A 15,400-nucleotide genomic window follows, 5' to 3' on the forward strand; every position below is an offset into this window, starting at 1 on the left:
CTGATCAGGTATGACCTGGTTACCAAAAATGTTCAGAACCTGGTGCACAGATGCCTTCCAACATGCTTATTCTGTCCAAGCTAACGTCATTCCCCAAGGTCAGTATCTTTAAAGGAAATTAAAAAGATTGAATCGTCCCAAGACGAACATGGGCGAACTGTTAGCAGGATCTTGAAAACTTCTGAGAAATAACTGCCTCTTTTGGATGGCTTTTCTGTGCCCTACAGCTGCGTTACTGCAGTAAGTTAGAGCCAGTCTGGCTGCTTCTTTCATTTTCCCCCACTTTCCAACAGTTTCCACACCTTTACAAGCAGCTCAGCCTCTCCCTCCTGTAATTCAGCTGAAATAATTCAGGACTTCAGGCCATGCTGAGAGGAACCCTTTAATGTACTGAAGTGGGTCATCCCTTATTCTCTAATATCTCTCTCTCTTCCTCTCTCTCTACTTTCAGGAACCTCTCTGACCAGATGGGCCAAATTATAAAAATAACACCTCTCCTGGTGGAAGCGTAAATACAGCTTGTTTCAGTCACCGCAATAGTACCACCAATTGACTTCCAATTGACTTTCCCAGATAGCACACGCACATCTGCGAGATATCTGTTAAAATATCTCTTGATCTGGAAAGCATCTGCGGTATACACACATCTTTAAGATGTCAGTTGTACAAACATTCTAAATCAGAAACATCTTAAAGACATCTAATATGTTTATTTGACACCTGATAGGAAAAGTCCAATTGCAGATGTGCAAACACTCTAAAAAAATAGTACAGATGTAAATGCAGATGTCAAATAGACGTCTGCGAGATGTATGTGTGCCATCAGGGTAACAACTAGCATAAGTGCTAGCGCATTCTTATTTGTATTCTACATGTTATTGTCGTTTTAGATTCAGTTAGGTATGCCTAACTTTTCCTTTTATCTGGATACCCTCACAACCTGCGGTTTTCATGTCAATATCTAAAAAGCAATTATTTAGGAAGGCAGAGGTGGGTAGAGTACCCAAAAACTTTACTCAAGTAAAAGTAAAAGTAATTCTAGAAATATTTACTCAAGTAAAAGTAAAAGTACTAGTCTTGAATAGTTACTTGAGTAAGAGTAAAAGAGTATCGGATAAAAAATCTACTCAAGTAGTTAGTTACTAGTTACTTTGGGTCATATATACGGAGCCTTTTTTTATATAGATATATAGACAAAAAATGTATGTAATGTATGTGTGTGTGTATAAATGTATATATTTCATCAGCCTTTAATCCAATTTATGTAATTTATTATAAAACCCTGTCTGTTTATTTAAGTAACAAATATAGGTATCATGCCATAACATTTTTAATACGACTGACTTTATTTTAAATGTGAATTTAACATTGAAAGTTAATGTGATATAAATATTGCTACTAATCTTTCATTGTTCAGAAAGAGAGCAAATAACATTTACATTATTAAACATAATTTTCACTGACAGTCTAGATTTCATTCACTCTCAGAAACTACCATTAAAATCACTGAAACTGTTAACACTGTGAAATCAATATCTTAATTATAGATTCGTACACACATCTGCACTTTGTTGTTTCTGACGAGAGAATTCGGCAGAAAGAGGTATTCAGTAAGTGAGCGAGTGAAGGAAGCACCGGCATTTCAGCGATGACTCATCGGAACACCTCTGATTGGCCATTTCATTCAAAAGCTCAACAGAACCGTGTGTGATTGGTTAATGCGCAGCGCTGTAAAAACGCGTCTGTCTCTGGCTCAGCGCCAGCAAGCGATCACGGATCTGAATTTAGCAGCTGATGATATGACTTGCTGAACGTACTCGCACTGGTGTGATTGTATTAAAATTAATAAAATCTTAATCGGCTATTCTTTGTCTTTTGGAAGCTGCATTCAACCTGTTATAAGCCACACACGTACAACAAACTAATGTCACAGTGGTATCGTGTACTGTAATCGAATGTAGCCCAAGTTATTACCTGTTAAACAGTAGACAGCACACGCGTTCATCTAATAAGGATCTCCATCGCAAGCAAATAATAGCCTTTGCAGATTAGCTTTCAATTCAGTGCAGTTCCATAGCCCCGTTTTCAACGCTGCTAATATTCTTAAACGTTACAACTCTGAGTGAACCGCTTCAGAGCTCAGCGCGTGCAGCATGGAACTGAACGACTCAATCAAACTGATTCATGAACCAATTCACTCGTTTGCCAATTGGTTTGATCAAGCCTTTGAACAGAGTTGACTCAAAAGAATGAATCATTCGCGAATGGGCATCGCTCATTGCCCAGAGAAAAGTAGACTGCGCGTTTGGAATAAACTGAAGCATTTATTGCATTAAGATAAAGTAACGAGAGGGGCGTCGCCCAAAGTAACGAAGTAAAAGTACAGATTTTTCCCAAAAAATGTACTCAAGTAAGAGTATAAAGTACCCATCTTTAAATATACTCCGAAAAGTATTCGTTACCCCGAAAAATTACTCAAGTAAATGTAACGAAGTAAATGTAACTCGTTACTACCCACCTCTGTAGGAAGGTCACAAAAGCACCTCACGTCTGTAGTTGCATCAAATGCTAGTCAGTGCTAAAACCAGGGATTTGGCAACTATAGCAGAACAATGAAATGTGATCTCTCCAAGGAGTTGCTCTTCAATGCAAAGATGTTTTATGCTCAGTGTGGTTTGTGACAGGACAAGGCTACCTTTGATTTAGAGGCTTGGCAGGGGGTCGGTTCTAAGCTGTTGCTTGCTGGGAAACAGAGGCTAGGTGATATGGACTTGGTATGTCTTTTAGCTTGGGGAACTTAAAGCCTATGATTTTGACTAAAACAACTCACTCTTCTACAAGTGGCCCACAGGGAAGGTCTGACCATTTTCGGTGCTATTTAAAGAGCTGCAAGCTTTTAGCTCAATGAAGGTGCTCAAGGCAAACTCTAGATCTTAGTGTTCTTAGTGACAAACTGACAGCAGCGCAGGCCTCATAAACAACTCTAGTCTAGGCAATAGAATTAAAAGAGAAGCGAAGTGAGGAGAAAAGAAAAGACCCAAGCAAAGACTGTTAAATCTTCATAATAAATGTCAAGGCAGCGTGTTGTTTGTGTTGTACCTCCGTCATTGTCCTTGCCGTCACTGCATGCCGTCTCCATTGATGTGTCGCAGCCTGCTCCCCGCCAGCCAAGCTGACAAACGCAGTACCAGCCATTATTACCCAGCGTGCATCTGCCGTTGCCATTGCACAGACCAGGACAGCCCTCTGTGCACACAAAAGCAGAGCAAACACATTAAGCTACAACATGCAAGGCCTAGTTACCAGACGAAAAAGTCAAAATGAAGGGTTGTGGGTCAAAAGAGTGCTGCAATGATAACTTCAGGTGATTAACCGATACACCTGTATAGCCGTTATATACTATAGAGGCAGACTCGTACTGCAGAGCTCTTCCAGATCAATACATTCTCATTAGTGTTGTACAATAGATGCAGAACTCAGCTCTAAAGAGAAAGAGAAAGAGCAAGAAAAAGAGGCAAGACAATGAGATGCAAGAAAGGTAGAGGCAAAGTCGAACCTGAAAAAAAAAAAAAAAACTCAACTAGATAAACAGTAATATGGATAACCACAGTGTTTCTTGGGTAATATACAACTAAAAGCCTTAACTTTAGATAGTAGACTAGTCTTAAATGTGGAGACCACATTCTAGGCCATATTCCAAGTTCTATTCCAATAATGTGAATGTCATGACAAATTTGAAAATAGGATTTCGCAGGGCTGTGCTTGAGCAGGGTGGTGAATGCTGACAGGATGTAGATAGCACAGGTGGCACACGGTCCTACAGACATGGTACGCTCCATACATCAGCGTAAAATGTCTGTCATTGTCATCTGTTTCCTCCTCTCCTCACTGCCACTTATCAGCTTCCTGTCCAATTCCATTTCCTAAGATGAAAACATAGACGAAAGACGAGAAACCCCTGTGCCATCGAATGTAAAATCCTGACATGTTTTTCACAAGCCAAGAGCCGCTCTCCAAGATGTCTGAGCTGACCTATTTTGTCAGCGACAGTTAGCACAGCCACCGCTCGAACATCACAGAGACTAAAGGAAGGGAGAGAGAGAGAGTGGGAGTTTGTATAGAGAAAGAACGGTGGAGGATGCCTGATAAGAAAGAAATCCGAGATGCCTCTAAAAGCCATGATCATTTCTAAAGATGGCTCAATGGGGAATGGCATGCAGTGTTTTCATCTAGGCTTTGTGCATCATGAAGATGCTATGCTCAATGTTCCAAGACAGCTGTGCTTCAATAACTGATATTTGATAGTACATTTAGCAGCATATGACCCAAGAAAAAAAAACGTCTACATCTAAATGGAGAATCCATCAAGAAAGTGGGCTGTAATGCTGACTTACATAATTAAATAGCTGCACAGATCAGCACAATGTCATGCAAATATAAGAAAGAGCAATGGAGCTGTAGCATAGTGGTTAGAGCACATGCTCTGGCAGGGTGAGCTATGATACTCTTAGGTAAAGAATCCCAAAGAGCAATTTTGATGACTTGCATGATACGGTTTAAGCATGCTTTTGAAAGAATAGACCACCATCCCGCAGATTTTAAGTTCTAATCCCAATTAAACACACCAGAACCAGTGAATCAAGGTCAATATGCTTGCTCGAAAGTTCCAGCCAGGTGTACTGGATCGTGCTGAAGCTAAACTCTTCAAGCAAAAGCATGTCCCACTCTGCACAGTTTGGTTTCTCTTTTGCAGGACTTACACCTACTTGATGCTTTGGACTTCTCATTCGAGTACTACTAAAAAGTCCACACAATGCTACTGTATGTCAACAAAGTGTGCACTTTGAGGACGAGTAAGATGTACTTGCATTCACAGGCGCCAGCTGACCTCACATCGGTGTAAGGTTTATCTTTTTGTGCTACAAGGCAGGCAGTGAAAGTTATACGCTTTGCTAACAAGCAAAGGATAAGCCTGACCAGAAGACAGCAGGTTCCTCCTTAAACACCCAAACAGACAAACAGCTGCACAGTCTGCAGTCGTGAGACGTCTGAATGGTCTGTTCTGAATGCTTATTAAAGAGATAAATAAATAAAGATCTGTACTCTGCTGGCAGCAGTTCAGCTTAATTGGCAGCCCTTTCAGAGAGAGGCCCCTGTGGAGCGCACCCGCGCATCAGGCTGAAACAGCTCCGGAGGGCCATAGACCGCCTTGCGCGACCCCTGCAGTTCTCGCTAGCCACACAGCCTCTCTATGTGGGAAGAAAGGGAGGGAAGGGGTGGGCTCACAGAGCAAGAAAACCAGAGACATCAAAGGAAAATACAAGAGCAGGTAGGGGGTGTGGGCGGCTCGGGGCCCTGGCATCACCGGTGCATAGCGTGCTTTAATTAGAGAGGCTGCCGCTTCAGCACCTCTCAGAACCCCCACCCCTCCTCCAGAACCCCCTCTGCTGTACTGCACAGCTGCATTGAACATCCATTATGCATGGCGCCGGTTGGCAAGGTCTGTGACCCTCCACCAGCCCTCCCTCGTTGGATCCTGTGGACCATCCATCCCCTTGAGTTCCATAGCAGGGATGTGGCGGGTAAGGAGACGCTCCAGCTATCGTGCCGCCCACTCAGCGGGCACGAAGGTGCTAAGTGGCAAGGTGGCAAAGCAGCGCATTGGAAATGGTGGAACAACAGCAGCATGATGCGGAGAGCACTGTGGTAAGTGTGGCATGAAGCATGGGCTGAATGAAATTGAAGCGCAATTCGTTCAGGATGAGCATTATGAAGGATGGGCTAATGAAAATATGATGGATGACAGAACATGAGAGAGGAAGAAAAGATAGGACAGGAGGAGTGCCATACCTTTCACTACCTTATCCAGATAGTGAGCTTTAGGGGGAGATAAAAGACAAGGACATATAAGGGAGGTTTTGAACAGTGCTGCTTCCATGACAAGACACAGACAGCTAGAGGCATGGGCTAGTTGCTCGAGACTTCTACATTTACAGAAACACAGGGGTTGCAAAAGCTATGGCAAGGACAATAACATGCATAAAGCAACACGTCACATCACAGGCTGGGAGAAAGTTAAAGGTATGGTGTGACAGGGTAGAGAAAGAGAGAGATGAAAACAGATGTAGAGAGAAGTCTCGGTTTATCAGAACATGTATTACAGGTGGGAGATTTTTTGGCGACACTTTCTGATGAAGCCTGTATATATAAACCATTATAAAGCTCTTCTGAATAGGCTGAGTATTACAATTGGATGCATAATCCATAATAAATATATTCAGAATGTATTACATGCAGACTTTTTGGAAAATGTCACCATTATAATTTGTAAACAAATTGCATAAGTATTTTTTATACAGTATATACAAGTACATCCTTCAGGTTTAAGACTGTGTAATGATGTCAAAAGCTTATAAAGAAAAGGCATGTGACTGATGAGATGACCACATTCTAATCCAAACAGAAGTGGAGAGGCAACATGTCATCTGTCGAACATTCTGTACATTACATCATGGACCATCACACTTACTGCCTTTAATGGTGCACACTTTATGAGAAATATGATCCCTGCTATGGTACACGCATGAAGAACATCAATAATGTATCAAGAGAATATTAAAAGATGGAATAGTAGTTCACTGGCCCCAGAAATAAATTAATAAATAACAATACTCCTGCATTTCTGGTTTTACTGATCTGGAACTTTATAAGATGAAAATAGAAACCGTTTTCTTTGCTTTGTTCACCTCTGTTGTTTCATGAGAAGCTGTTTTCTGAGGAGTCTTTTCTTTTTTGGGCCACTGACTGATAAACTAAAAATATACAATATCAGATAAGAGTATGTAAATTCCATTAACAGGGCAGATATGTCATGAATGTTTTTGGATAAGACGGAGAGGGTGAGAAACAAAACATAGAACAGAGAGACACAATGATGTTGAGACGGAAACACTGAGAGACAGTCTCACAGACCGTTTACTGGCCCATTCATATTCTTTAGCTGAGATGGAGAACAAAAGTCAAGAACTTAATGTGATTTCCAAGACACCAATCCAATTAAGAGTTACGATTAAGATGGTGATAGGTGCAACATTGTTATCAACCAAATTATAGGTCGCACTTTATTTTATAGTATGTGTACTTACATGTACTTATAGTGTACTTACAGTGTATTTATCTAACAAACTTCTGGTAATAAAAGAGAGCTACATGGGGTAGGGTTAGGTTTAGGGGTAGGTTCAGGGTTAGTACCTAGTTATTACATAGTTATTGTAATTATTATAATAAGTACATAGTATGTACATGAGGAACAGGACTGAAAAATAAAAGTGCTACCAAATTATATCTCTGTGAATAAAGGGGTACGTTAGGGTTAAGTAGCACTTTCAACAAATAAGGTCCAAAATTGGGTCTTTACATAACCTTAATTCTTTGCAACCTGTTACCAAAATGTGTTTTTTTTTTCAAGTTAACATCTAAAGAAATCCAAATAATTTACAATAGCTCAACAAGGTAACATGTTCGACTATAAGTTTTGTAAACACTGTATGATAAAAAATATATGTGCATAAGACTAGATACATTTTAAGCTATAGGTACATTTTGGGACCACTGGGGGCATGTGTTTTTGTGACCCATTTTGTCTCCAAATAGTAAGTACAAGGTAAACAGGCAGGGAGAACTGCTGGTCACTGTTGTGAACGTTAAATAAGAACATTATGTTTGGCTTAGCTTCATTAGGGGCTCAATAATCCACGCCAACCCATATTTCAATTACAAAACTACCCAAAAAAGGTGTCATCCTGCCCTGGCGGTGACGGGGAAAGAATCCATCTTTTGTTTTGTTATCTACTGTCTAGTAGCTTTAGTTTAACACTTAAATATCCTAAAATTTGACCAAGGCACAACCTAATACACCTGGCTCAACTGGACGTTTTGCCTCAATGAAGTAAACCAATGATTTATTCATACTGAATAACAAATAAATCAAGTATGATACAGTAGGGTTAATAAAAGTAATTATTTATTGAACCATGTATTTAATAAGAGCGACAAATCATTTGAGAGAGTGTGTGACAGAGATTTTATCATACAGCATCCCTTACTTTCAGTCTCTCATTTCTTTTAAGTTCAAATAAAACTAAATTAAAGCTAAAATGTCAAGACAAAACAAAACTGCAAAAATAATAATGTTTTCGCAGTTTCATTTCCTAACATAGAGAGTGTCTTTCCAGTGACTGCTCTGCTTGTGCAATGCAAATGTTTGTGTTTAAAATGAACTAATCGAAAGGAACGACAGAGAGAATAAGAAAGGAGGGAAATGATGAGCAGAAATGAAAAGACACCATTCCCACATTAAAATGCATGAAGACAAGCCTCATATCCTTGAGCAAACCTGTTCATGCTATGCCGAGTTGCACAAATTCAATTACGCATGCTTCTCTCACACCTCCTCGCCCGCCCCTTCCCCACGTCACGAAACTTCACGCACACATAAACGAGCGCATCCGTCTCACCTATAGTGCAGTGTTCTCCGTTCCATCCGGGGCTGCATTCACACTTCCCGTCCTTGCAGGTCCCGTGCTCGCTGCAGCGTGGGTGACAAGCCCGTTGTTCGCACCCGGCTCCCATCCAGCCCTCGTCGCAGCGACAGCTGCCGGCCACGCAGATGCCATGTCCACCACAGTCGGCTGCGCACAGCTCTGTGGGACACGAGGAGAGAAGGGGTGTTACCGAATAGTTGTTGGGACAGGGGGTAAAGAGAAAGCAAATCCAGGAGTGATTGTCAGTGATGGGACGGCCACGCTCCACTACCTTGTCTGATGGGCACTGAAAAGAAATTCCTACACCTCATAAAGGGGGCAATCCCCTTTGGACAATACAAATCTAATAAAACCATTACAAAGCAGGGGTTCGGGGACTGTGGGAGGTTTAACAGGGCAGATTTTCTGCTGTGTCTCGTCCTCCTTTTGTGTAGTGGGGAGTAGGCAAAAACGGAAGCAAAAAAGAAGAAAGCCAAAGAACAAAATCCAATTTTGACTTCCCACAGAGATGGAGACACACTGGATTATTTAAGTCGGGTTTACTGCATAAGTAATGAGGTAAAAGCTGAGGCAGCATGGCACAAAATGCTTTTCTATAAAAGAAGGATCTGGGAGACAATAATTGAAAGTTTAACACAAATTCAATCTAACACATGAGATTTTCCACAAATTAAATCTAACACACGAGATTTCAAAAATAAAACGGTCTCTGTCTCCATGGGATTTGGGAAGGTTTGGCTGTGTGAACCAATAGTGCCAATTAATTCACTTAACACTTTATCAAGTGAGTTTTTAATTCTGAAAAGGTATAGGATAAAGGTTTGGCATAAAGCACAAATCATCAAGTGAAATGGTAATTTTGTAAAGCTCACAGGACTAGTTAGACTTCATCAACAAGTATTTTAAACAGCATTTTTCCCCTTCTTTTTTTTTTATAATTATCATCCATGCAACTTCTGATAAGATGACATGGAAAATAATACACCAGAGAATAGTATAACATAGACTACTGAAGGCAAAAAGGTGATTAATAAGTGAGAGACTTTAAAAATGGCCATCAGTTACAGGACTTCTACACATTTTTGGTTACACTTTGATTTCAGGGACCAATTCTCACTATTAACTAGTTGCCTATTAGCATGCATATTACTAGCATATTGGCTGCTTATCATTACTTATAAAGCACATATTAATGCATTATTCTGCATGACATTATTTTAAGATCCCTTGAACCTACTGCATACCTAAACTTACTAACTAATAATAAGCAGCAAATTAGGAGTTTATTGAGGCAAAGTCTTGGTTAACTTGGATAAATAGCGAGAATTGGACCCAAGCTAAAGTGTGATTTTTATTTTTATTTTTGGTAGCTCTGAATTAATGGATGAATGAATGGTGCTTACAATTAGTTAAATTAATCTAATTTTATGTGTATATGTGTGTTTAAAATATGTGTGTGTGTGGGCATGTGTGTTTGTATTCAGTTCTATCAAAATTATTGTAGCATATACTTTTGTTGGTGAACAAAATGCAATATCTTCATGCTATGCAAAATAAGTCAAAAATAAGGGCCGTCTTCAAAACACAGAATAGTGATTATGTGCCTAATTTGTCAAATCTATGCAGAAGGGAGGCTGAGAGAAGATTGCCTATAGGCTATTAATGAGTCAATTATGTTCATGTTTTGTCATTGTTACAAATTAAACAGAGTTAAGTTAGTCTTTTCAGATACAAACCATAACATGGCATTACCAGATTTAAAAGCTTGAAGGAAAAAAAAAAGAATCCTTCCCTCATGCTAATTACAGCACTGGGCCTTTGTTAAATTATGTAAATGCCCTTAATTTCACATGCAACATTTCAATTAGAGGCATCCTGATGGCATTTCATTCAGAGCTGCTTAAAGTTGTCAAGTTGACACACAGTAGTTCGTTTCCTCTGGTTCTTGCTCTCCTTTATTGTCCCTCCCTTCGCTCTGTCGCGCACACAAACAATCGCTTGATTATACGAATATCGTTTTCTCATAACAGTGTTCCTTAAAGCAACTCTCATAAAGGTAACACACCAGCCAAATGACAGGATGATACCATCTGCGAATCGTTCCCACAATGCTTCACTGCAGGGCAAAGACGCTACTAACGTTGTACAATAATTGGGTAACTCCTGCCTGCGTCCTTTAATGGAGGAGGAGAACTAATTGATGCAGATCTTGATTGTTTGCAACAGCTCATTTCAGAACGTGGTGGAGCTGCCTGGCTGCCCACATACTAGAGCTGAAAGCTTTCTTATTCAATTACCAACACTGACCAAGAGAACTGAGACAAAAAGAAGGAAAAAGCGGGAGAGACAAAGAGAGGGAGGAAGGGATTTTCATCTTAGGAGTGTCTTAATTTCCTTTTAGCTTTGTGGCATAACATTTATTTTAACCCCCAAATTTGTTAGAGATATTACTTGTGCAGTTAAAATGTATTTTATTTTAACAAAGCTGACATTTTACACAGTTTATTAACAATACATTCATATTTGTCAGTGCTAAATGGTTGCCAGAACGTTTGCAAAAAGAGGTAAATATTTTATTTTATAAATGCTCATATTTTTCAAAGTTTATCAGTTTTTCAGATCAAGCAGGTTGTTTGTACAGGATGAGATACTTCTAGTTACTTTCAAGGGTCAAAAATACTCAATATTTATTTTCAACATGGAAATTGCTCTGTGAAAATGTTACGTGCTATACTGAAAATATTCATGATAATTTTGTTCACAGTAATTTTTTATATGAGACAGATTTTTAATAATATTTATGATTAGCTATTATCAATTAATTTGTTGAGCTTTTTTCAAATGTATTTGTTTAAGAGTTTTCTTAGTGTCCGTAGATATTTTTTACTGCTGTTAATGTAGGTAAAAGTCAGATTGAATTGTCGTTACAAACTATTTTACTTTCATAATTTAATAAAAAGTGCAAAAAGTAGCATGGACCTTTTAATGTGGAGTTTACCCATTGAAAATTGGGTAATAAACGAAAAAATAAATAAATACTAAAAGTAAACTAAAGTAAAAAAAAAAAAAAAAAACACACTGATGAAAAACTTAAATACATAGCTGTGGCTATGTGGCTTTATTTCCCCCAAATGTTTTCAAGCCATTACTTTAATTCACAATTAATTTGTGACAAGTCTTAAACGATTTTATTTTATTTTACCATAGCTCACATTTTTCAGTTTACATGTGTTCTGGGTGTTTGTACATTATTGGTGAGTTAAAGCAGAGGCAGGCTGACATAGGCAGAGGGTAAACCAACTCCAGGGTAAGGCTTAAAGCAGCCAAATGTATTAAACTTAATAAACCCCTCTTTTCAGGCAAGAACCAGACATGGGTGTCATGTAGGCTGAAAAAAAAAAGGTTTAATGGGACCGAATTTTTCTTTAACGGGATTACAATTGAATAAAACATTTAAAAATTGATAATTATATAACATTTTCCTTTTCAAACTGTTGTTATAATCATTGAAGCTGTATAGTCTGTAAAATGATTCTTTTACTTACATTGTATGCACCTCTGCGCTTTGTTGTTTATGATGAGAAAATTCGCAAGAGTCAGGAATTCAGTCAGCGAACGAGATTCAGTCAGCGAGTTTGAACGATAACTCATCTGAACGCCTCTGATTGGCCATTGCATTCCAAAGCTAAACAGAATTGTGTGTGATTGGTTAAAATGTGCAACCCTGTAAAAACACCTAAAATAAAATAAAAAATACGGCGCATCTTGAGCTGATCTTAATTCCACAACCAACACTATCTATTCATATTATTTTTTTTTTAGCAACATACGTAACAGATTCAATTCGTTTGTTCAGGGGCATTTTTGTCCAATTTAGTGGCTTTTTAGCCCCAAGTCCCTGTGGCCAGGGGAAGGCTAACCCCTTTTTCCGCAGACTCTCACGACGATTCACACTGGAAGCGTATACGTACAGTGTCACAGCAGCGGCACCCAATATAACCATTTCAAACAATGGGTAAGTTCTTTCAACATTTTTAGTCATGCTGCATCTTTCGTTGAGAAGCCAGGCTTTAAATGACTATTTCCAGCAAAGCCAATGGATTACCTAATAGGTCAGTCTGCTTGGCATTAAAGAGAAAATCATATTTGCAGATAGTTGTGCTTCAAAAGTTAGCTGAAGCAAAATTCCCATTAGTCCTCGGATCTCCTAAAGCTTTGTGGTGTTTACAATAGCAGCGACCAAAATAACTATATTGCATCACTGCTTTGAGCACTTCTGGAGGGATATCAATAATAAATGTCCTTGTTTCAAAAATGGTTTAGTGAAACAGCATTCGGTTTTCTTCTTTTTGTGACAGTAAGGAAAAAATAATAATTTTTAGTAAGCGCATATACTATTTGAGTGTTTGATCCAAGGTTATTAATTAAGATTACAAAAAAGTTATTAATTGAAATAAAAGATAATAATAGTAACAATAATAATGAAAAAAGCACATAACCAAATTAAATATAATTGAACTAAAATTCAAATGAAAACTAAAATATAAAAGTGCAAATATTTTCAATCTTAATAGAACAAACAAACAAAAGCAATAGTATGTAAACAACACAGATTGGTGGACATGTATATTTAATGAAAATATTTAACTATAATTCTACAATTTCTACTGGTAATTTAGCAAAACTGACAAATAAATAAGACAGATAGATAGATAGATAGATAGATAGATAGATAGATAGATAGATAGATAGATAGATAGATAGATAGATAGATAGATAGATAGAATTGACGATACACACACACAAAAAAAATTCAGACACACCTGAATTAATATTTAATGTTATTTGTTATTGTTTAATTGTTTTTTTATATTAAATTTTAATTATCTAATCAAATTAGTTAGTTTTAATTTAAAAAATAATGATTGTTGCATTGCAGATAACATATTTTGACTTGTATAACATTTTTTAATTAAATCTAAGCATTTAGCAGCCGCTTTTATCCAAAGCAACTAACAGTGCATTCAGGCTAACATCTTTTACCTTACATGAGTTTCCTGGGAATCAAACCCACAACCTTTTGCATTGTTAACACAATACTCTACCACTGAGCCACAGGAACACTAGTGAAACATAGGAACATTTTTATTAAGTGTGTCCAAGCGTCTGCCATTTAATATATACAGTATGTATTTTTGAAATACAAATGTTCAATATTAGTTTTGTAAGCAAAATGTTTAGGTGTATCTCCTGGTTTCAAACAATTGTACTGGTGTCTTTCACATTAATAAAACCACAAGTGTGAGACTCTATCTCTAAAGCACACTATCCACAGGCCGCTACTTAACACAATCTGGCTCTCACCGTCCGCCTTGAAGTGCCAAACCGCTTTTGCTGTATCAAACGCTGCTGTTTCACCCCCACCTCCTGATGGAGGTCTAACTAGCGTGACCAAAACAGCTCAAATGTGGAAAAATCTCTGTGAAAAGCTGGTCAGGCATGACCAGGAGAGGGGTCGAGAAGAGGGGACTAAATTGTTCTTAAACCATGGAGAATTTGACCAAACTGCCTATTTTTGATGAGAAAATAGAAAAGAAATGGCACAGTGCTAACTTTATCATCCAAGTTGGCTTAATTCAGAAGGAAAGAAATGTCTTCGACGTGTTCAGAAATTTAAAATTTTAGTTTAACCTTCCTGTTATAGGCAAAAGACTGAATGTTTACTGAAGCGATTTGCATGCATTGTTTTCGCAGAATTTTCTCAATCACACAAGCTGAGAACACCGAGGTAAGTTAGGTGGAGCATGAAATTACACCCTGACACCTGTAGTCACCGCTGTCATGGCAACAGGTGGCATGCAGATTAGCAAAGATCAGCTGCATCAGGGTTCATTTAGAGGGTTTACGAGATTTTAACATGAACCAGTTCATGCACAGACACGCATAAATATGTGATGAACCGCTCACGAAGAGAGATTCAAGGTGTACGATTTGCCCTTTAGATTAGTGTGATGCTTACACTGTACCACATACTGTGTTCTGATCAGATAAAGCCGCTGTTTGTGCAGGATGAGATACTTATATGATTAGTAATTGTCATGGGTCAAAAATACACAATATTTATTTTCAATTTGGAAATTGGTCTGCGAAAATGTTGCGTGCTACTCTGAAAATATTAATTATAATTTGGTTCACATTTATATTTTATATTAGACAGATTTTTAAGTAGTATTTCTGATGAACTATTATCAATTAATTTATGTTAAGCTTTGTTTTAATTCATTTGTTGAAAAAGTTTTCTTCAGTGTCTGTAGATATTTCTGCGGTAAATGTAGGCAAGTCAACTTGAATTGCCGTTATTAACTATTTTACTTACATAATTTAATATGTGATGAAAAGAAGCATGGACCTTTTAATGTGTATTTTACCCATTGACAGTTGGGTAATAAACCAAATGAAACTAACCACAAAATTAAGCAAAAAAATAATAAATAAATAAATAAATAAATAATGATATATACATATAAAACGGATAACAAAATTAAACTAAATACAAAATTAAGCAAAAAACTAAACAAAACAAAAACATTAGATGAAAAACTTAAAAGAAAATACAAAGCTATGTTAAAGTACTAACATTTCCCAAAATAAAACTGAAATAAACAAATCTAAATAGAAATGTTTAATGTTTAGACAAACACACATACAACAAAAAAAAAAAAAAAAAAAACGAAAGCACATATCAAAAATAAAACTTCAACTAAAATTAAAACTGAAAATATAAAAATAAAAAACAATACTATAATAGCATATAGATAAAATACTGATTGGTGCATTTAAATTAAAATAACTAAATA

At 37.6% G+C, this 15,400-nt stretch overlaps 1 protein-coding gene across 7 annotated transcripts in view; it reads right to left on the reverse strand.

Moving 5' to 3' along the window:
- LOC127972817 (teneurin-4) overlaps positions 1-15,400 on the reverse strand; it is a 205,920-nt gene that overhangs the window by 60,188 nt on the left and 130,332 nt on the right. For all 7 annotated transcript variants that reach the window (XM_052576618.1, XM_052576621.1, XM_052576624.1 and 4 more), the window contains 2 exons: positions 8,517-8,702; positions 3,100-3,246 (listed from right to left, as the gene is read on the reverse strand). In XM_052576618.1, coding sequence (XP_052432578.1) covers positions 3,100-3,246; positions 8,517-8,702 — 333 coding nt within the window. The remainder of the gene's footprint in view (positions 1-3,099; positions 3,247-8,516; positions 8,703-15,400) is intronic.

Source organism: Carassius gibelio, chromosome B15, assembly GCF_023724105.1.
Source record: "Carassius gibelio isolate Cgi1373 ecotype wild population from Czech Republic chromosome B15, carGib1.2-hapl.c, whole genome shotgun sequence".
Lineage (NCBI taxonomy): Eukaryota > Metazoa > Chordata > Actinopteri > Cypriniformes > Cyprinidae > Carassius > Carassius gibelio.